Source organism: Mercenaria mercenaria, chromosome 6 (genome assembly GCF_021730395.1).
Source record: "Mercenaria mercenaria strain notata chromosome 6, MADL_Memer_1, whole genome shotgun sequence".
In the NCBI taxonomy this organism is placed as follows: Eukaryota; Metazoa; Mollusca; class Bivalvia; order Venerida; family Veneridae; genus Mercenaria; species Mercenaria mercenaria.
The window spans coordinates 61,049,396-61,073,190 of NC_069366.1; the positions used below are offsets into that span (position 1 = coordinate 61,049,396).

At 35.1% G+C, this 23,795-nt stretch overlaps 1 protein-coding gene across 1 annotated transcript in view; it reads right to left on the reverse strand.

Moving 5' to 3' along the window:
• LOC123548744 (phagosome assembly factor 1-like) overlaps positions 1-23,795 on the reverse strand; it is a 74,804-nt gene that overhangs the window by 39,710 nt on the left and 11,299 nt on the right. Inside the window, exon 3 of the mRNA XM_045336255.2 lies at positions 11,139-11,222. Coding sequence (XP_045192190.1) covers positions 11,139-11,222 — 84 coding nt within the window. The remainder of the gene's footprint in view (positions 1-11,138; positions 11,223-23,795) is intronic.

A 23,795-nucleotide genomic window follows, 5' to 3' on the forward strand; every position in this document is an offset into this window, starting at 1 on the left:
TTACATAGACAAAATATATACTTAGTTGCAATTCATTAGAAATGAAAGTTTGATAAACTGATATTACCTCCCTTTGACTATCTTGGTTAAGCAAATTGGAAATGAATGAATTCGGAAACAACACACTATTTCAAAGTTTGTCTTTTGGTTCAAATTGTTGAAATATCCAAATATCTATTAAATGCAAATGTCAAACAAGAGCACCACCTTGCGGGTGCTGACGCTCATCTGATTTTTTTTGTATAATAGAAATATTGTCCTACCCATGATTTTCTAAGTCTAAAAAGGGCCATCACTCTTGCAAAAAGCAGGATAGAGTTATGTTTCTTGATGTACAGTGTCCACTTATGATGGTGAAAAACTGTTGCAAGTTTTAAAGCAATAGCTTTGATAGTTTATGAGAAAAGTTGTTTTAAACATAATATTCAACCAAGAAAATGATTTTTCTAAGTCCAAAAGGGGCAATAATTATTGCAAAAAGCAGGATGGAGTTATGTTGCTTGCTGTACAGGGTCAGCTTATGATGGTGAACAAGAGTTGCAAGTTTTAAAGCAATAGCTTTGATAGTTTAAGAGAAAAAGTAGACCTAAACATAAAACTTAACCAAGAAATCTGATATTTTCTAAGTCCAAAAGGGGCCATAAATCTTGCAAAAAGCAGGATGGAGTTATGTTTCTTGCTGTACAGGGTCAGCTTATGATGGTGAACAAGTGTTGCAAGTTTTAAAGGAATAGCTTTGATAGTTTAGGATAAAAGCTGACCTAAACATAAAACTTAACCAAGAAAACTGATTTTCTAAGTCTAAAAGGGGCAATAATTCTTGCAAAAAGCAAGATGGAGTTATGTTTCTTGATGTACAGGGTCTGCTTATGATGGTGAACAAGTATTCCAAGTTTCAAAGCAAAAGCTTTGATAGTTTAGGAGAAAAGTTGACCTAAACATAAAACTTAACCAAGAAATCTGATATTTTCTAAGTACAAAAGGGGCCATAAATCTTGCAAAAAGCAAGATGGAGTTATGTTTCTTGCTATACAGGGTCAGCTTATGATGGTGAACAAGTATTCCAAGTTTCAAAGCAATAGCTTTGATAGTTTAGGAGAAAAGCTGACCTAAACATAAAACTTAACCAGGCAACGCCGACGCCGACGCCGACGCCGACGCCGACAACCGCTCAAGTGATGACAATAACTCATCATTTTTTTTCAAAAAATCAGATGAGCTAAAAAAGGAATTATAATGCAATCAAAAGCAATAGTCAATTTCTTAAATACTTTTCATGTTAAAGGGCAGTAATTACAAAATTTACTAACAAGAGCTGTCAGTGGACAGCGCGCTTGACTATTCTCAGTGCTTGATAGTATAATATAAGCTATGAGTAAAACTTAAACATTACAATAAGCATATTCTAAGTCGAAAAGGGGCCATAATTCAGTCAAAATGCTTGATAGTGTTGCCTCCTCCTTTTTACAGACTGGGGTCATGATGGTAAACAAGTATGCAAAATATGAAAGCAATATCTCAATGGACTTTGAAAATATTTGGGGTGGTATGCAAACTTTAACATTTATTCTAAGTCGAAAAGGGGCCATAATTCAGTCAAGATGCTTGATAGTGTTGCCTCCTCCTTTTTACAGACTGGGGTCATGATGGTAAACAAGTATGCAAAATATGAAAGCAATATCTCAATGGACTTTGATAATATTTGGGATGGTATGCAAACTTCAACATTTATTCTAAGTCGAAAAAGGGCAATAATTCAGTCAAAATGCTTGATAGAGTTGTCTACTCCTTTTTACAGACTGGGGTCATGATGGTAAACAAGTATGCAAAATATGAAAGCAATATCTCAATGGACTTTGAAAATATTTGGAGTGGTACGCAAACTTTAACATTTATTCTAAGTCGAAAAGGGGCCATAATTCAGTCAAAATGCTTGATAGAGTTGCTTCCTCCTTTTTACAGACTGGGGTCATGATGGTACACAAGTATGCAAAATATGAAAGCAATATCTCAATGGACTTTGAAAATATTTGGGGTGGTATGCAAACTTCAACATTTATTCTAAGTCGAAAAGGGGCAATAATTCAGTCAAAATGCTTGACAGAGTTGTCTACTCCTTTTTACAGACTGGGGTCATGATGGTTAACAAGTATGCAAAATATGAAATATCTCAATGGACTCTGATAATATTTGGGGTGGTACGTCAACTTAAACATTTGTGTGACGATCACGCTCACGCCGACGCCGTGGCGAGTAGGATAGCTCCCCTATTCTTCGAATAGTTGAGCTAAAAAATAATAAACCATATATTTCTAACAGGGATCTAACTCTATGAACTGTGTCTTTTTGTTCTTTAAATAAATCTCTAACAGAATATAATATATATGAAAAATGTCATAAAATGTTGCCTGAATGTGACTGACCACCTTTAATGCCTGAACGTGACTGACCACCTTTAATGCATGAACGTGACTGACCACCTTTAAAGTGCAAATATGGAAAAGCCTAATTAACTATGGTCATTTTTCAACCCCTTCTGAAATTAGCATGGTATCATTAATGTTAAGAACTTCATCAATTATTGGAGCTTTTCTTTTCCCTTGCTTAATTACTGTTTTAAGAGGTTCTGTGTTGCCCCGTAAAAATGACCGAAACCATGTCCTGAAAGTCGTGTGCCACAATGCGTTTTGACAATAGACACTTCATAAAGAAAAATTTGAACCGGGTCATTATTTTGAACTCCAGTGAATTTACCAGTGTGGGGTCAAAGTTGTTTACAAAAGTAAGAGTTATAACAGAAGCAGGAACAGTTTTATTGTCACCAGCTTTTGTTCACTGTGTGTTTTATTAGCTTTAAAAACTGTTTTATAAGATGAAGGGGTGTTATTCCGTCCATATGTCCAGCAGGATAGAGTTCACAATGACCCCTGCCTTCCTAAAACCCCGGTGTGTTAAGATTTCAACAGTCTAATGAAGACAACTGTATTTTTTAACAGATGAATTATTTTCCAAATTATATTTTCTCATTTCTTATTTTAATATCTGAATAACTTTTATTTTCATTCCTTGTACAAATTGTAAAAAAAATATAACCAGTATAATAATGAAAGTGAATTTAAACTATCTATAAAAATGACATTTTTGTTTTTTTTTCCTTTCTTTAGATATGTTTTAACAAATACATTGCCTATTAATGAGGAGCATTTCAAGAGTTCCATCCTTTGGTTCATGTGAGCTAAAAATCTACACTGTTTTTGAAAGAAATATGTATCCCCACGTATTTAATTTTGCTAAGGCAGGTTTTGTCAGGTAGTTAAAAGAATGTGGTACTGCTCATTCCTATGAAAGTTCATTCAAACCCAACCAAAAGTATAGATTGAAGTTGTCTAGACAAATTTCAATCAAAGACGATCTTCAGAGGCCATAATTCCATTATAAATATACAAGCTTGACACAGGCCTGTAGACATGCCTGCAAATTGCAAAACTGAGCTTCAAACCAATCACTCCTGTAAAGTTTCACTGAAATCTGGCCAGCATTTTTTTAGAACAATTCCGACATAGCATTTATGTATAATCTAAGGTTCATATTAAACATATGACCATAAAACCTGTAAATTATGTGCAAAACAAGGCTGATCATTCCTATGAAATTTCAATCAAAGTCCACCTACAGTACAGGAGAAGTAGTCCAGAAAAATTTCGTTAAAAAATGACCTTCAAGAAGCTTTAAACTCAAAAAATAATCTGTGCAGGACAAATTGAAGATATGCAAAACTTATCTCCAAACATCATATGTGTGAAGTTTCATTGAAATCCTGCCAAAGGTTTGTGAGAAGCAGTGATAAGCTATAGACAGACAGACAGACACTGACAGACAGACAGAGACTATCAAGGCTCCACAAAACAGAGGTGGTATTTAATATTTATAGTCATTTGTATGACATTTTATTGTTTTTACATGTACATGATATTCATGAAGTAACAAGGGTTAAGCTGAATCATGGTGAGGTGCAGTATTCTTTGTTAAATACTAATTATTTCATTTTGCTAACATCACAATGAAAGTTGTTTTTTTTTTTTTTTTGAAAACATTGTTGCATGGGACCTCTTCTCTGCCTCCTAACTTGTATCCCATTATTTCACGTGTGTTACAACATACAGTATAAACGTGCTCCTTTTTTGTTATTAAAATGTTATTTCATAAGTAATTTCATAAGTAAGCCACAGTTTCCACTAATAAATTAGCTGTGTCTAATCCTCGAAGAGAAAACTATATCCTCACTTGGGACAAATTCTCTACCAACTACGACCAACTACGTACTTTTCCGGTACTTTCCCTGTTATGCTTACCAGGGTTTTCAGTACTAAATTCATCACTTTTATCACACTTAATAAGTCACACTGAAGCCCGCCAACACATTTTCATGATTTTTTGCAATATCATTTCAACAACAATTCATTTATGTTTTTTATGCCTTCATAATAATATATATTCACCATAAAATACTGCACATAAAACACCACAAAATGCATTAATGACTGTACTCTCTTTAATCATTTTCTTTTATAATCTTCACGCTGACTTTTATTTCTTTAAAGGGATATTAAATGCTCAATCTTGCACCATCACTGCTTTGTTCCAAATGTAATATAACACTCTATGGGTGCATTTCAGTAAAATTGTCATTTCTGAAAAATGTCATCAACTCCAAGAATGACCAGACTTTTATAACAGCATTTCTTTGCTAATGTCCACTTAAAGACATTTTAATTCAATAAATTATGCATTTTTTGTAAGGGTCAGTAAATGAACAATGAGAACTTGCTGCAAATGTATCTTTTATTTTGCCAACAAATATTTTATTTCCGATTGTAATTTATGGCTGCAATGGGACTGCTTTCATGACTGCCTTGAGTATTTAATTCTGTTTTAATGCACTGGTTAGGTTCACACGTTCTTACTGAGTATTTCATGATATCTTGGTCTCTAAAATGATATGATTATTGTACTGTAACATCTTTCAGATCTAAAGTCTTCTTGTATTTCTGGCTCAAGTCAGCAGCAAAAAATCTTGGTCTATGTTTGATAGAAATGACATAAACTCAGCAAATCACAAATCTACCGAAAACAACCAGTGCTGATAAAAGCAAGACATCGGTGAGTGTACCATGCATCCTTTTATTTTGTGAAAGGAACTCTTATTATAGCTTGAAATATAATTCATAGAACATCTTCCTGGCCAATTACAAACAAAGAGTTCTAGGACTTCATAGAACAACTGCTGTATGTAACTGAGAACACTGACCGATGGTGGAAGCTTGATAAAACCTTCTTCAGCTGAATGTCACTGCCTTCCTACAGTCTCAATTTATTGAACGAATCTTACAAATTAACACAGTCGTCCTCTGTCTCTGCTTACTGAACAAGTCTTACAAATGTAAACAGTTTAATATGTAGCTAATCATGCAAGTTGACAGTGATTTTTTTTTCTACAAAACTTTATGGCAAGGTTGTTCTAATCTTAATTCCGTGGAAGTGAAAGAATTTTCAAGGTTGGCTTAAATATAAGAAAGTTATGAGCATTTATCAAAATGGCAACCAATTACACAAAATGGAGGATTATATTTATTTGAACTATTTGAACTGTATTTTCCTTTTTTACAGAAAGCCTTAACAAGGCTTCTGCCTTACAGTTCATGAAAGTGAACAGATGTTTTTTTTTTTTCATTCTATAGACAGACTTAACATATTATAATCTGACAAGTTTTTTTTTCTTATAGAAAAACCTTTACATATATAATGTTGGCAGATGTTGAGGGTTTGTTTTGTATCTTACTGAAAAACTTTTTTTTGCATGAGTACATGTTTGGAGCAACCAAGGAAGCTGATATTTTTTGCATGAGTACATGTGTGGAGCAACCAAGGAAGCTGATATTTTTTGCATGAGTACATGTGTGGAGCAACCAAAGAGGCTGATATTTTTTTGCATGAGTACATGTGTGGAGCAACCAAGGAAGCTGATATTTTTTGCATGAGTACATGTGTGGAGCAACCAAGGAAGCTGATATTTTTTTTTGCATGAGTACATGTGTGGAGCAACCAAGGAAGCTGATATTTTTTGCATGAGTACATGTGTGGAGCAACCAAGGAAGCTGATATTTTTTGCATGAGTACAAGTGTGGAGCAACCAAGGAAGCTGATTTTCTTTTTGCACGAGTACATGTGTGGAGTGAGTACATGTGTGGAGCAACCAAGGAAGCCGATATTTTTTTGCATGAGTACATGTGTGGAGTGAGTACATGTGTACAGCAACCAAGGAGCTGATATTTTTTTGCATGAGTACATGTGTGGAGCAACCAAGGAAGCTGATATTTTTTGCATTAGTACATGTGTGGAGCAACCAAGGAAGCCGATATTTCTTGCATTAGTACATGTGTGGTGCAACCAAGGAAGCTGATATTTTTTTTGTACTAAAGTCACATTGTGGGTAAAATAATGTGGGTTTAAAAAAAAATTTTTTTTACTCATATTCTGTACAATAACTTACATAACGTAACATTCATTTCAAATGTAGAGCTTTTATTATTGAGAACAATTAAATCAGTTGTATTTCATTTTTTTACTTTTTTTCCCACTAGCAATTTTTGCTAGTGCCATTTTTTTTCCACTAGCAAAATGTTGGGTTCCACTAGCAATTGTTTAAAGGCTGTTTATGTGCTAAATTTTATACTCTTTTTGTTGTTTTATGTACAGCTGTTATGGTTACCGACTCAAGTTAAGAATAAACTATAACAAGAGGACCATGATGGTCCTGAATCGCTCACCTCTTCCCACATGGCCCAGTTTTGAGTATGACGTCGTTTTTTCTATTATTTGACATAGTGACCTAGTTTTTGAGCTCATGTGACCCAGTTTTGAACTTGATCTAGATATTATCAAGATAAAAATTCTGACTAATTTTAATGAAGATCCATTGAAAAATATGGTCTTTAGAGAGGTCACAAGGTTTTTCTATTATTTGACCTATTGACCTAGTTTTCAAAGGTACGTGACCCTGTTTTGAACTTTATCTAGATATCATCAAGGGGAACATTCTCACTAAATTTCATGAAGATCTCATGAAAAATATGGCCTCTAGAGAGGTCACAAGGTTTCTCTATTTTTATACCTACTGGCCTAGTTTTTTACTGCACGTGACCCAGTTTTGAAATTGACCTAGATATCATCAAGGTGAACACTCAGATCAATTTTCATGAAGATCCATTGAAAAATATGGCCTCTAGAGAAGTCAAAAGATTTTAATAATTTTAGACCTACTGACCTAGTTTTTGAAGGCATGTGACCCAGTTTCAAACCTGACCTAGATATCATCAAGATGAACATTCTGACCAATTTTCATGAAGATCCATTCAAGGGTATGGCCTCTAGAGAGGTCACAAGGTTTTTCTATTTCAAGACCTACTGACCTAGTTTTTGCTTGCTGTTGACCCAGTTTCAAACTTGACCTATATATCATCAAGATAAACATTCAGACCAGTTTTCATACAGATCCCATGAAAAATATGGCCTCTAGAGAGGTCACAAGGTTTTTTCATTATTTGACCTTCTGACCTAGTTTTTGATGGCACGTGACCCATTTTCGAACTTGACCTAGATATCATCAAGATGAACATTCTGACAAATTTTTATGGAGATCCATTCACAAGTATGGCCTCTAGAGAGGTCACAAGGTTTTTCTATTTTTAGACCTACTGACCTAGTTTTTGTTCACATATGACCCTGTTTTGAACTTGACCTAGATATCATCAAGATGAACATTCAGACCAACTTTCATACAGATCCCATGAAAAATATGGCCTTTAGAGAGGTCACAAGGTTTTTCTATTATTTGACCTACTGACCTAGTTTTTGAAGGCACGTGACCTACTTTCAAACTTGACCTAGATATCATCAAGATGAACATTCAGACCAACTTTCATACAGTTCCCATGAAAAATCTGGCCTCTAGAGAGGTCACAAGGTTTTTCTATTATTTGACCTACTGACCTAGTTTTTGAAGGCACGTGACCCACTTTTGAACTTGACCTAGATATCATCAAGGTGAACATTCTGACCAATTTTCATGAAGATCTCATGAAATATATGGCCTCTAGAGAGGTCACAAGATTTTTCTATTATTTGACCTACTGACCTAGTTTTTGAAGGTATGTGACCCAGTTTCAAACTTGACCTAGATATCATCAAGGTGAACGTTCTGACCAATTTTCATGAAGATCTTGTGGAATATATGGCCTCTAGAGAGGTTACAAGGTTTTTCTATTTTTAGACCTACTGACCAAGTTTTTAACGGCACGTGACCCAGTTTCGAACTTGACCTAGAAATCATCAAGGTGAACATTCTGACCAACTTTCATAAAGATCCCATGAAAAATGTGACCTCTAGAGTGGTCACAAGCAAAAGTTTACGGACTGACGCACGCACGGACGACGGACACCGTGCGATCACAAAAGCTCACCTTGTCACTTTGTGACAGGTGAGCTAAAAACTTTCACAGTTTTTGTTATTAATTCATACTTATCCACTTTCTGACTATTTCAGACATGAAAATTTCTCACAATAAAGTCACTGTTTGTCAATGTACCAGTGAGACACCTTACTTTCTAAAATTTTAGACCACTGACAAATTCCTGTTGTCGGAAGTAAGATCCAAAGTACTCAATGTTTATTCGGACTTTTGGCTGGACTAAAAAGTTTTAGGTTCTTTTGGGTCACTGTCCGTAGTGTTGCTAGCATTTTCGGTCTCCATGGGCCTTTTTCTCCCAAAGACACATGTTATTTTTCTCTCGATTTTTCAAGTTGCAAATCACCGACCAAAACGAAAACAAATATCGTCTAGACACTTACTTAGATATCAAATAACTACATTTGTATAAAGACAAGCGGTCACATGATTATCAGTAAAATAACTAACAACAAAGGAGTTTTTAAAGCACAAAGGACAGTTTGAGCGAATTTGTCGATTTTCGAACATGTTTGCAAAACTGATTCAAGTGCCATGATTTCCTACTCGTATTTTTTTATTCTTATATTTTTTTATTCTTACTCGAATTTCTTGAGTTAGCAACTGCTAAATTTGATCCCTGAATAAATATGCCTTTTTTGAGATATCACTAACTTATCATTCGGATATTTTCTTTATTTTCCTCTGAAGTATTGATCAGTGATCTCAAGAAATAAGAAAAGAATATCGTGAAAACAAAATAATTAATGGTCTTTAAATCTCATAGTAAAGACACAGAATTTCAAAGACAAAATACAGACAATAGTATTATTTACTATCAAATTAAAGGTGTTATCAGACACTATTACTGTGGAATAAAACCAGACCTACTTTGGTTTGAAATATTACAAGGAAGAAAACTGATCTACAAGACAATGAGGCTGACTTTTTCTACTTCTAAACAAAAGCCGCAGAAGATTCTAGATAAATCTTTAAAAACCCATTTAAAGCAAAAACAAGGCATAGATTTTAAATCTGTGGAACTTTTACAAACACTCATATTTCTACAATAAGATGAGACGTACTGAAATATAACTTTTTTTAATTTAAAATGGCAAAGGAAAGATTAAGCCGTCATGAACCATGACATAATGCATGACGTGGGTCAGTGAAGGGTTGACACAAGCCAGAATAATTTCTCTTCTTTGAAAAGGATATCTCACAATAAAGAAATCTGATATTATCTAATTTCTGTCACAGTAAAATTCGAACATCTTTTTCATCAAAGCAAGACATGGAGACATGGTATTGTCCCCTCCTATCGCATTCAAAACAGCCGAAATTCCCAGACATGATATGAAAAGTGAGATATTTCATCAATTCAATAACGAGCAGTCAACATTACACCGTAATTCTCATCTTGTCTTTTTGGGGGATGACTACAAGAGATAAATGTTATATTTTCCGCTTGGAGCGTGCCGGTCTTTTGACACCGACTTTTGAAATTAATCAAGCTTCTCCAATCCACTTATAGAATAATTGTTCAATATCACGACCCAATCACCTTATTATACAAAATGAACATTTCTTCCCCATAATTCATTGATTCTGACCATTAATATATCGCAAGATGGACTCTCAGATCAAACAGTTTAATTTATATCGGATTTGTCTCTCTAAGCTGTTTGCATGATTTTTACATAAAAGGCGTTCTTTCATCAACCTGATATTATTTCAATATTAATATCCTTTCCTTAACAAGAACATTCCCCTGGTCAAGTTATTCCTTAAATTTATTCAAGCAGACGGAATAATGAAGAACAAATTAAATCTTTGCTGAAAGAAGTTTGTCAGAATTTGAAATGTCCCCAAAATAAGCTTAACAGTTCAAATTAGTAAACTTTTTTGTAACTAACTGAGACTCCCAGATCAAACATTTACAATTTTCCTTTTTGCATTTCTGGTGAGAGTTAGAACTGTTACTGAATGTTATTGGAAGAGGTTTCACCTCTGTTGCTATAACTATATGCTTGCGTAGTTAAAATTTGTATTTATTAATAGAAATATATGTGTGTTACGCTAAAATTCTATCTTAATCCACGGATTTAATGGCACATAGACTCTTTTCAAAACCAAGAGTGACAGCGCATTTGACCATTCAAAGAATTGATGGAAGTATGGAGTCAAAATATTACCAAACATTTTAGACAAAAGAAGGAACATCCAGGCCAAGTTTCATCCAAATCCATTCAGTGGTTTTGGAGGAGATGTAGTTTAAACTGTTGATGACAAACGTATGACGACGGAGGCACGATGGACACAGTGCGATCACAATAGCTCACCATGAGCACTCTGTGCTCAGGTGAGCTGAAAATAAGTGTAATCTGAAAACTATGGAAGCCTGGCGGTGACATCTGATTATATATTTCTAATTCATATACACTGCAAAACCAGAAAACACTGTATCAAATCACTACCTCTCGTGCCAGTTATGAACATATCTTTGAAAAATATATTCAACTCCACGTTTCCAAAGGAAAAAGGTTCAAAAGTTATATGTTAAGATTATAGAAGACCTGCATCTAGCAGGCTGGCTTCTGAGTTTTACTACATATGAACAGAGGGCCTTCTCACCTTTAACCTTTGTGAGACTGGATCAAATATGAGTCGAATCCCATCCTGAGACAAATATATCACCAAATCCATGTTCAATGGTCCCTGAAAAAAATTCAAACAATTAGAACAAAATATCTAATGAATTTTCAAAAATACATATTTAACTACAATCAGTAAATATCTCAACCAGTGTTCAACAAGCAACTGACAACTTCTACACCTTAATAAGAGATGGAAGACAAACACCTTTAGACATAGTTACTATAGTGTCATTTATCCAAGGGGGCTCAACATTAAGAACATACAAAATTTAATATTTTTTTGTTACTGCAAACATTTTTGTAAAACTTTTTAAAAACAGGACTGTCAACCAAATTTAAAGCAGCATGCCTCCAGATCTGGCTAAAAATAATCTTTCTTTCAAATTGAAGTTTGGTCACATTAGAATATGAATTTTTAAAATATTTTAAAAATTCAAAATCAAGCAAAAAAGATGACTGCGTCGGGAATCGAACCCTGGACCACTGCGGCAATAAAGACATTTTTCCCGTCATCGTAATCAATAGCGCTATAGCTGAAGTAGTGAATAATGACTTCAAAATATAGATATTTATAATCGAGACAGTTTACCTGGAGTAAAAGCGTGACAAATGCTTTTCGATTTTCATCGTAAAAAGTAGTAAAAAATAGCAAATTCTCATGTGTTTCCGTAACTTCTTAAGAAATAGTATTTATTTCAAGATACCTAAAAAAAAAATTGTTTTGTTGTCGAACGATCTCGAGGCATGCCGCTTTAAAGACTCATAAAATAAAACAAGACTCAGTACATCATAGAAAGGACTCTGACACACTAGGAAGCTGCTTCACACTGTGCAAACTTCTTTCTACAACAACTTAAACAGGACTTTTGGTTAAAATTAATCAAACTCTGTAACAGTTTTTATTGCAGATGCAAACTGTACCAATTTGATACCAGATGCAACATTCATTTGTTCGGAAATTATTTGATGCATTACTTTTTTTACAATGTTTACACAGAAAACGCTATTTTAACTACATGTGCAAAAGTGAACCATTAAAAAATACTAAATCTGCAAGCCTTAGTTTATTCAGATCTTCAAAATTTTGTCAGCAATTTGCTGTGCTCAAATATGACACGGAGTACGTTTTTAAGAAAAGAGGCTAGCATGTGGCTTAAATGGTCAAACTGTAAATGACCACTTGAGCCAAAAGCTGCAAGGATATTTAGTTCTGAATAGAAGCAAAGAAAATTTTTGTATGTCCAGTAATGATGATGAAAAACAACTGGAGAGAGATGAATGGGAAAATTTCTGCACAAACACATGGCCTCATATTGACCAAAATTGCTGATTTTCTCTTTCCATATCTTAGATTACCATTAATATATATTACAAAGGTTGGTAGCTCATTAAAATATATAAAATATAAAAAAATGCTTTCTATTAACTTCTTAAACAGGTTGGTACCTGAGGTAATTCATTGACATCAGCTGGTTGATAATTAGAATAAACACACTAATGAATCAACTGATATTTTAAGCAGACTGGTTGATGCTAAGTTTATGCATGTTGATTTAGGCATGCTGCTAGAACATTAGGATACATATTAATATGATTTCTATAAAGCAGACTTGTAGAAAATAAGAATACACTAAATCACTTGTACAGAGCAGACTGGTAAATCATTAGGTTATGGATCACAGATAAAATATAAATTGATTTCTATTAAGAATGCTGGTAGATGATTCAGATCTGTAAAGCATTAATTTTGGTCTATACCGTAATTAGATTATATACAAATTAAATGACCTGGTACATCATTAGATTATATACAAATTAAATGACCTGGTACATCATTAGATTATATACAAATTAAATGACCTGGTACATCATTAGATTATATACAAATTAAATGACCTGGTACGTCATTAGATTATATACAATGGTACATCATTAGATTATATACAAATTAAATGACCTAGTACATCATTAGATTATGTACAAATTGATTAATATTATGAATGTTGGTAGATGATTAGAAAATACCAACTGACTTATACGGCAGCTTAATGAAAATTAATAGCCTAATGTTTTTCAAACTTTTAAATTGTATCAAACACTGAGATTTGGCAGACATTTTTATATTGAAGCCAATGTAATTTTGTTTAGGTTAGTCAATCTTTACAAGCCTAAAGAGCAATAGAATTTGAAGATACTTTCTGTGGCATACTTTTCAAACAGAGATATACCAGTTTCATGACAAACCCTTATTTTATTTCCACACATCATTCTGATGTGAGCCTAAATGTGTAGCTTTAATTATTCATTAGACAACATAAAATATTTCAAGAGCAATGATTGGTTAGGCACTTTACATAGCCAAGCACATAAAGTTACGTATGTAATGAAAATACAGTAAATATGATAACAACCTGAGGGCATGACTTGCAATTAAAGCCGATTATCGTCAAACTGTTGACAATCTGACGTCACTGAAGTTAGAACACTTAGTACAAACATCTATCATAGTAAATGCATTTTAAGTGACACAATGTTTACAACTATGTGCACTTTAATACGTAAATGCAGCTTGTGTAATTTTTAATGAGAATGTTTATTCCCTCTTAACATTAATGCTTTCATACAAGCCAAGAAATAATAATATAACATCAATAAAGTATATCTAAGTAGTTTTCATTTTCATGTTACAAAAACTATGTATAGGCTACTTAATATTCTTTCAAAACAACATTTTTCATTACAAAATAAATATATATCATAACAAAATTGTGTGGAGGAGTATCAGTGTTTTGTTGGGAAAACAGACAGTTCAATATCCTTTGTTAACAAGAGCTGTCAGAGGACACCATCGCCTTAATATTCTGAAAATGTTATAATAAAAAAGGGTTAAGATAATAAAAACATAGACATAAGGATATATTTAAAATGGACAACAATTCTGTGTATCTCTTTATACTGCTTAAAGTTGGCAAAGGGCACTGTTCTGCATAAAAAGCTGAACAGAGTTATGAGAACTTGCAGGTCAGATTACCACAGTAAATGAGTGTGTAAAGTTTCAATTCTTCCCACTAGAAGTTACTGAGATACCAGCTTTCATACGAAAAATTAACCAAACTGAGATGCAGACCAATGTATCAGTGACATATTCTTGTCAAGGAAACAAGAAAGCTCAACGTCATACATCTCAAAAATTTTAAGAACAGTATTTAGTAAAAGTGACCTTTGTTCTATGTACTAATTATTTAAACACCACCCTCATAGCCCCTCTAACCGTGCTTTTAAGACTAACAAGAGTGCCAGAATGTCACAATATACAGGGCCCTCTCTACATTTTGGGGGATTGGGGCCGGGGCCCTTGGAGGGGGGAATTTCGCGTCGTTTTCAAGGGAGGGGGGAATTCATTCTGGAGATATGACATCTGAACATAACCCCTTAAATTAAGGTCAATTGAGTATTACAGATATCAAACTAATGTGAATATATCTGAAGTATTGTACAGAACATAATCTATTGAAAACAGGCAACTTTTATTTTCTTTTATTAAATCAATTAGGTGACATCCAATCGAGGTTCACATGTCGTCATTAACGGAAGCACTAGCAGTATCCACGGACATTGTCTCAGCAGCAGCCGGAGCAGTGCTTCCCTTCGTCATATCTACCTGATTGTGCATGTCTGGCCCTGATGAAACAGCGGTGTCCGTGACAGTAGTTTGTTTTTTGAGAGCATGCTGCTTAAAAAGCAAATCTATTTTTGCGCATTTCGCCCCAGTTGCATCTGTGATCTTTTTACTGTATGATGTACATTATGCAACATTTTTTTTCAAAGGGAAGTAACTTTGCATACACGCACCCGGGGAACTGAAAAACGAGCGTATTATACGGATCAGTAAAACCAGGGGTTCCACTAGACCTGAAAACCAAAGAGTCCCGGGACCCTTGGGTCCAAATTTTGAAGGGTCCCTTTTCAAAATACAAGAGTCCTGCCCCAACACATCGATACAATTGACTATATTTTCTTATAAAGTAATACTACGTAATTAATAGCTACTACAACCAAGAACATGTTACAGCATAATAACAATTCTGTTTCAGGTCATATAATCTCATATTGTAAATAAATTTTTATCAAAATTCATTTTAATTTGATGAGGTTTTTCTTCAATATTTTTGTTTGTTAGCAGAAAAGTGCTAAAACACTCTGTAAAAATGTATCCAAAAACGTACTATCCGGATACTGGTACACTTCTGGAATGTCGTCTGAAATGTTGTTTTTTGCCAGTTACTTGGTCCACTAAGGTAAACCAGAGATAGTTCCTCAAATAATGATGCTACTTTTCATTAAAAATTGCATTGAAAGTCAAGTTTTTAAGTGAATTTTGGAAAAATTGCATATGTCATCGGGTGTAATTAGAATCGTGAATGGACATTCTATACTTATTTTTACTTTCCAAATTCATTTAAATTTGTGGATTTTCTCGTTGAAGTTAAGGTACAATCATTAAACAATGATCTAATTTAAAGTTTGCATGAAGAAATCTTGCAGGACACTTTTCACATGCTCGGTAATCAGCTGGTCGCTTAATTACGATAATTTAATAATTGGCGCCTTTTTTGACAGTATGCAGGCTCAATACGGGTAACGCTTTATCAATGAATTAATGTTAACACTTCATTGATTCTCATTACCTATGTGCACTCGCCGTGACGTAACTTGCTGATAAAGAAAAATCAGCGTGGCATGTCCACAGGATAAAGGGCGGGAATTTAGCAGAAGATCAAAGGCAGGAAGGAGGGCATGACCGCGAGTGTTTACTTTGAATACACGTGTTTATCGTGGACATAGTTTTACTTTGGGAAATGACTGATAAGAGGAAGGATTATCAAAGGAAAATGTCTCCGGGTCCCGAGTGACGCACAGGCAATTATCATGGTCCTTTGAGCGTCTTTTGAAAATCTCCCGGACCCGGGCTCCTAAGACTATCGGGTATCGATTTTTTTCTTGATTTTTTTTTCTTTCGAGGGGGAATTTTTCTATACTTGGGGGGAAAGAAACATACTATTTCGAGGGGGGAATGGGGCCGAATTTCGGCCCCAAAAATCGGCAAACGAGGGCCCTGAATATACACCCGTCACAGCAAATTTCTTTACTCTAGCACCTGTATTTGCAAATGGAATTTTAATTTTGTGGTTGTTTAGTAATCATTGTAAGTCTTTTGTTTTTCTAAGTCCACAAAAAAACTCCTTACCAGGTAGGGATACCTTAAAATACACCTAAAATTTGAAAGTAACATCTATGTTGTACCACAGAAAAGTGGTCTTGTTTTTTCCCTACGGTCAATTATAAAAAAGTTACAATATAAGTTATTTATAGTAACAACTAAGGGAAGGTAATCTTAAAAAAAAAAAAAAAAAAAAAAAAAAAAATCCAAAAAAAAATTGTAAGTCCACACAAAAATCTTTACCAGGTAGAGATTGGTCAAAATACACCTCATAATTGGATGTAGCATGCATGTTGTACTACAGAAAAGTGGTCTCAATTTTTCCCTACGACTAGTAATGAAAAAGTTACAATATAAGCTATTTATAGTAACAACAAAGGGAAGTAATTCTAAAAAGGGAACTGCGCATGACACTTCATCTCATGATGGTGTATAATTGTGCCAAGTTACATCAAAATCCCTCCATGCATTAAGAGGAAATGGTTCGGACAAAGTCATCCTTGTATCTGACCTTTGGCCTCTAAGTGTGACCTTGACCTTAGACCTAGGGACCTGGTTCTTGCGCATGACACTCCGTCTCGTGATGGTGAACATTTGTGCCAAGTTATATCAAAATCCCTCTATGCATGAAGAAGAAATGCTCTGGACAAGGTTTTCATTCTTGTATCCTTTGACCTCTAAGTGTGACCTTGACCTTAGACCTAGGGACCTGGTTCTTGTGCATGACATTCCGCCTCGTGGTGGTGAACATTTGTGCCAAGTTATATCAAAATCCCTCTATGCATGAAGAAGATATGCTCCGGACAAAGTTTTCTTTCTTGTGTCCTTTGACCTCTAAGTGTGACCTTGACCTTAGACCTAGGGACCTGGTTCTTGCGCATGACACTCCGTCTCATGATGATGAACAACTGTGCCAACTTTCATCAAAATCCCTCAATGCATGAAGAAGATATGCTCCGGACAAAGTCATTCTTGAATTTGACCTTTGACCTCTAAGTGTGACCTTGACCTTAGACCTAGGGACCTGGTTCTTGCGCATGACACTCCGTCTCGTGATGGTGAACAACTGTGCCAAGTTTCATCAAAATCCCTCCATGCATGTAGAAGATATGCTCCGGACAAAGTCTGTGGACGCCGCCCGCCCGCCCGCCATACCACACGCCCGCCCGCCAGGGGCGTTCCCATAATACGTCCCGTTTTTCAAATGGGCGTATAAAAAGCACTGAAATATATACCTGTGCACTTACCAATTTGTTCTCCACAAGCAAGTGACAACTTCCCAATATAACAATGAATCTGAGTTTACAGTAGCTAAGATGAGGCATGGGAGTTGAATATTTTTTTTATTAACAAAGCTTAAGTCTGTCACCTCGGTGTCTAACCTTGGTGCAAAAAGTGGTTTACTGCATTGAGATGTCAGTAACATTGCATGGGAGCACGCCCCCAACGCCCCAAGGGGTTCTATGTGCAGGATGAAGTATTTTCACAATTACTGTCTCCTAACACCGGGAACATTCGCCTTTGTACAGATAGAAAATAAGTTCAATGTGCTATCAAACTTTTTTTTTTTCAATTCTTTGACAACAATTTATTTAAAGCAGCCATTTGGAATCAGGGATTGGAAATTGATCATACTGCTACGTTATAACAAAACAAAATGTCATTCCGATCAGTATGAAATCATTACTTTCAACTGAATCTGAACGCCCATCTTGAAAGTGTAAAATTATTTCTCTGGACTACAGATACTAAAGGAAGTGCAATTCCTATAATAAACTTCATTTCATGTGTGAGTGAAACGGACAACTAATTCAACTTCCTCCAACACTTAGCTTCGTTAAATTCATTAAACATCTGGATACACCGGGGAACAAGCAAACATGACAATTTACACAAAGTCTACGATATACATACGGAAAACAACTGCAAACCACTTGATTTCTTTTTGAGGAGATACTTTAACTCTCAGCAATAACGCTGTGTTCTAAAAATGCCTCACAATAAGTAATCACTCGAACTGTGACAAGATGTTGTGGTTAACTTGCGGTTGTTAAATATGGCACTTTATACTTCCTGAGAAATTGCCTATTTTGACCCACTGGTCTAATGACCTACTAATGACAAGAAACTTGATTGTGACATGTAATGCGTTGAGAAGCTCTGACTGCCGATTTCCCATATAGCGGAGAAGTACGAACGAATGTAACAAGATATCCTGCCAAGACTCATGTGTTCATTTAGTGCAAATAGTGGAATCAAGTGTTGTACCATTTTTAACTTAATGACAAAGTATTCCTGTGCTGTGACTTGATTCAACCCATTCCAATATGAATCTATTTCTAGTCACTGATAGCACAATTCCACGCTCGTAAAATATTGAAATATATATATATTTTAATAATCTTCATACATGATATTTTATCAAATGTTTCACGTAGCTGGAGTGAAATAAAGCCATTACATGAAATTGATAATACACTACTGTTATATTAAAGCTTTGATGCCAACGTCATTAAAAGTATAGGAGATGTTGATCAAACAGACTTGTTTATGATAGTTAGAGAAAGTAGAATTTTTTATTTTTCAGCAGAAAAAGCTAACATGTGATACAAAGAATATTACATTTTGACTTTCAACACCAAATTCATTAAACTCATTGAATAAAACTGATAAAATGCTCGGCAGTGCCTCGCATTTTAATATTTTATTCAACTCATTTAATAAATTCAATCTGAAAAGACACTCATGTAATATCCTCTATTTATTTAACAGTTTGAATTGTCATATACAGTACAATCGCGATCCTACGAAAAGCCAAGGGACCGGGCGTTTTTTTCGTAATATCGCATTTTCGTTCAAGCGTATCATAGGAAATATACAACACATTAATATCTACACGTCGTAACCCATGATATTTAAACGTGATTTTCGTATAGGAATACATGTATACCAATTTTATATGTACATCTAGGTTTACTACAAATCCTATTCAAATCTGAACTCAGATGGTATCTGGAATGTAAAACGGGTTTTTTTCTTCACTTTTTATTCACTATACATTAAACATATATAGGGTACAATGTTGCACAAGAACAAAAAATCGAAACTGCATATTCCGATACCCTCAGCTACCCTTTAATGAATTGTTTGGAATAATAAAACGACTATAAACAGACGATCAGGACTTAAATATTTTTTTTATTTTCATTATGCAGTGATTGTTTGAGACGTATATCGAAGCAAGTGTGACTGGTATGCCATCCGATCTGATAGTTATAGGAGAAAAAAATAACCACTAACTTTTGCCATAGTGTACAGCGTATGTGTTTCGAATTTTATTACTAAGTTTTCACACTTTAATTACTGTTTACGCCCAGCCAAATGATAGTGACACTTTCCACTCTAAAGCGTTTTCACGCCGTTATGGAAGGTGTGAAAATTTAGAGGATACAGGTATTCGTAAAATCGCAACTTAAACAAGTTGAAAACATGCTTTAAGGGCATAAAAATACATTCGTAGGAGCGCATTTTTCGTAAAATTGCATTTTCGTAAAACCGCGAATTTGTAACATAGAAATAAGAAGGAAAGCAGACGGGACCACAAAACCTTTTCCTAGTATACCGGTATTTCGTTAAATTGCGATTCGTAGCATCGTGAATGCACTGTACTTTATAACTATTTTGGAATGGATGTCATCTAAGCACTTAAATATATTATATGTATTTATATTTATGTTACGTATTTTTTAAAGGCACTGGCCTCCAGAACATTCGACAACATTTATTTATTTATTTTGTTGGGTTTAACGTCGCACCGACACAATTTTAGGTCATATGGCGACTTTCCAGCTTTAATGGTGGAGGAAGACCCCAGGTGCCCCTCCGTGCACTATTTCATCACGAGCGGGCACCTGGGTAGAACCACCGACCTTCCGTAAGCCAGCTGGATGGCTTCCTCACGTGAAGAATTCTACGCCCCAAATGAGGTTTCGAACCCACATCGATGAGGGGCAAATGGTTTGAAGTCAACGACTCTAACCACTCGGCCACGGAGGCCCCCATTCGACAACAACAAAAAAAGATTTTTTAGAAATACAGAAATTAATTCTGTATTTCTTAAGAATGCTTTGAAATTTAAATACTGACAGACTAGTTATGTAACAGAAACACATGAGAATTAGTTGTTTTTATTACTTTTTACGATGAAAATCGAAAAGTGTTTGTAATGCTTTGCTCGAGGTAAACTGCCTCGATTATAAATATCTATATTTAACACAGATTAAACACTGAATACTCCATAGCAGTATTGGTAACAACAGTGGAAAACTTCTTTTACTGCCAGAGCGGTCGGGGTTCAATTCCCGACGTGGTCATCTTTTTTATTCTTGATTTGGCATTTTTACCATCGTTTAGAAACAAAAAACTTGTATGCTAATGTTCATAATATGACCAAACTTCAATTTGGAAGAAAAATCATCTTAAGCCGAAATCTGGAGCTCAGTACCTTTAATAGGAATAAACCTATTCTTATCAAGAAAATATTTATAACACCCTATTTACTGATAATCGAAGATTTTCCTTTCGGTTGCCATGGCAACAAGAGTTCTAAACAGAATTCAATTCCTTGAACAATTTTTAAAGAAGACTATCCAAGGAATATCCCTGTGAAGTTTTATCAAAACTGGCCAGGTGGTTTAGGATGAGATGTTGTTTAAATGAAAGTGTGGCCGGTCTCCGGACAGACGACAGATGGTGAGCGATCACAATAGCTCACCCTAAGCCTTTGGCTCAGGTGACCTAAAAAAAAAAAGCATATGAGCTAAATATTTCTTAAGCAGTTGTTGTTACTTTGTATACCTTGACTTCTTTCCCCCAGATATTGTTTGCTGTTTTTCAGTAAGCTGATGATAACGAATATTTAACTTGAAGATGCTGTTGTAGAAAAGCGCATGTCTCCCCCAATGCACAGTAGTAATAGGCAAGAAGCCAATAGGGGACAGGAGAAAAAGTCAAACAGCTACAGATGTTTGACTGCAATTGGGATCATCTACTTGGCATGTCCAACCATCCAAAGAAGTTTCAACATACGGTTCTCAAGTTAAGGATTGGAAACAGTTTTCCATGTTCTGGCCCCTGTGACTTTGACCTTTGATTGAGTGACCTCCAAAATAAATAGGGTCATCTACTCTGCATGTTCAATCATCCTATGAAGTTTCAACATTCTGGGTCAAGTGGTTCTGAAGTTAATGATCCGAAATGATTTTCCATGTTTATGCCCCTGTGACCTTGACCTTTAGATGGAGTGACCCCAAAAACAATACGGGTCCTCTACTCCATAAGCCCTACTACCCAATGAAGTTTGAAGGTTCTAGGTCAAATGGTTCTCCAGTTATTAATCGTAAATGAAGTGTGATAGACGGACATTCATACATATGGATACTTTTGTGGCTACTTTTTTGTTCTCTCTTTTGTTCTTTTAGCTATATAAGAGAAAAATAGCCACATAAAAGCCTTATGGAATGAATGACAACAAAGAAAAAGTACAGTTACCTATTGTTCCTAGAGCCACCCAAGTATGCAAATGTGAGCTCGGACTGCCTGATGGGCAAAACAATATGTCTCCCCCAGTGGCGGTGGGGGGTATGGGAGGAGACATAATGAGAAAACATGGCAAGGAAAGCATGACTGGCAGAACCATTTGAACAAACTTGTGAGAGTTATATGACCAGATAATAAAGACCATGTTTGGTGTAATTCTGCCAGTAATTTCACAGGAGATGTTGTTGAGGCAAAATGTGCCAAAACCTTAACTTGAGATTTGCATGAACAGGATCTAAACTTTGGACACTTACCAGTACCACCTTTTGACATAAGGAATTCTTAAAACTTAAACTTGTTTAAGAATATCTACCTAAAACAGTGCTTCTCTGGTGGGCAACAAATTGTTACAGTCCCATGAGTTGTGAGAATTCATTATTGTGACATCAAATTTCAACTATTTATTATGCTGTGTCATGTCTTTCAGTGTTATTGTTTACTTATGTATTTTTTCTGTATACATAATCTAATACTTTCTGTTTCTCAGGGAAGACTGGCATGCCCAACTGCCCCTTGAAACAAAGTCATTATTATCATAATAATCATTATTATGTTGATAATGACAGACCAAGGGTGATTAAAAAAACTCACCTGAGCAAAATACTCAGGTGAGCTAAAAACACATTTTCAACAAATAACTGCTTTCGACTTACCGGCTATAAATTATAATTAATAGCACTGCCTTAAAATAACAGTTACGCATGTAAAATCATGCAGAGCTCCAGACAAGCTTTTGGTGCAACTGGGTATTTACCCATCACTTTTTAATTGGGTATTGGAATTCTGAATTGGGTAAAAAAAGTATTATTACCCAGCCTTTTCAGAAGTAATTGGGTATTGGGTTAATATTTAATGTTTTCTGGGATACTTTGTTCCATTGTGCTTTTTGCACTTTTAATACAGTTGGACTTGGAGATCAATTCATCCACAATATCCAAAATGATGTGCTCTCCCATAAGATGTTGACCAGTATCAGTCACACTATATCATCACAAACAGACAACTGTCTTTTTTGAACAACAAAATATCCTTTTGTTTGTTTTTGCTGCAACAATGTTTTTTTTCTGTGACCTCTTTTAGTACTAGAATTAGCTTATCGGCATAATTATTGTTTACAAAGCGTCCATAGAACACCAATCAGACTGAATGGTCCTGTGATTTTTCTGATAAACAGCAACTGTATAACCAGTCTGTTGTCTAGTGTCAAGACTCGTACCCGTTATATAATACAGAAAATGCCATACACAAGCAATTTTTAATGAACTAGGTATAAGGAATTTAAATTGTGTTTCAGTACGCACACTGTATGGATTTAATTGGGTTTTCTGCAACTTTAATTACGTAAATACCCAAATATGCAGCGTATAATATCCTAGTGTCAGAGGGTGAGAAATCTGTTAAGGACTAAAATCCTCTGAAATACAGTTTTAATGCTCTCTACTTGGCCAAATACACACTGGTTAACAAGTTGCAAACTTAGCAAAAAATATGTTCAGGATTGCACCCCCTGACAATGCCAATCAAATTGGTATTAATGTCTGTTCATACCTAACATATATACCGTAATCGGCCAATTACAGGGCGCACTCTTGTATAGGACGCAGTGAAAAAATATCAGCAGAATTCTGGAAAAATGCTTATACCCACTTATCACTTATCAGAACTTATGTTTGTCCAAAATTCGCTATAGTTTCTACAAACTCGCCGGTTTTTGCTAAATCATTGTCGATGTTTTTGCATGTTGTGCAAGTATTTAAATTGAAAAGCATAAACTCTGTGTAAGCACTAAACTGCCGCCTCCTCTGATCGCTCCAT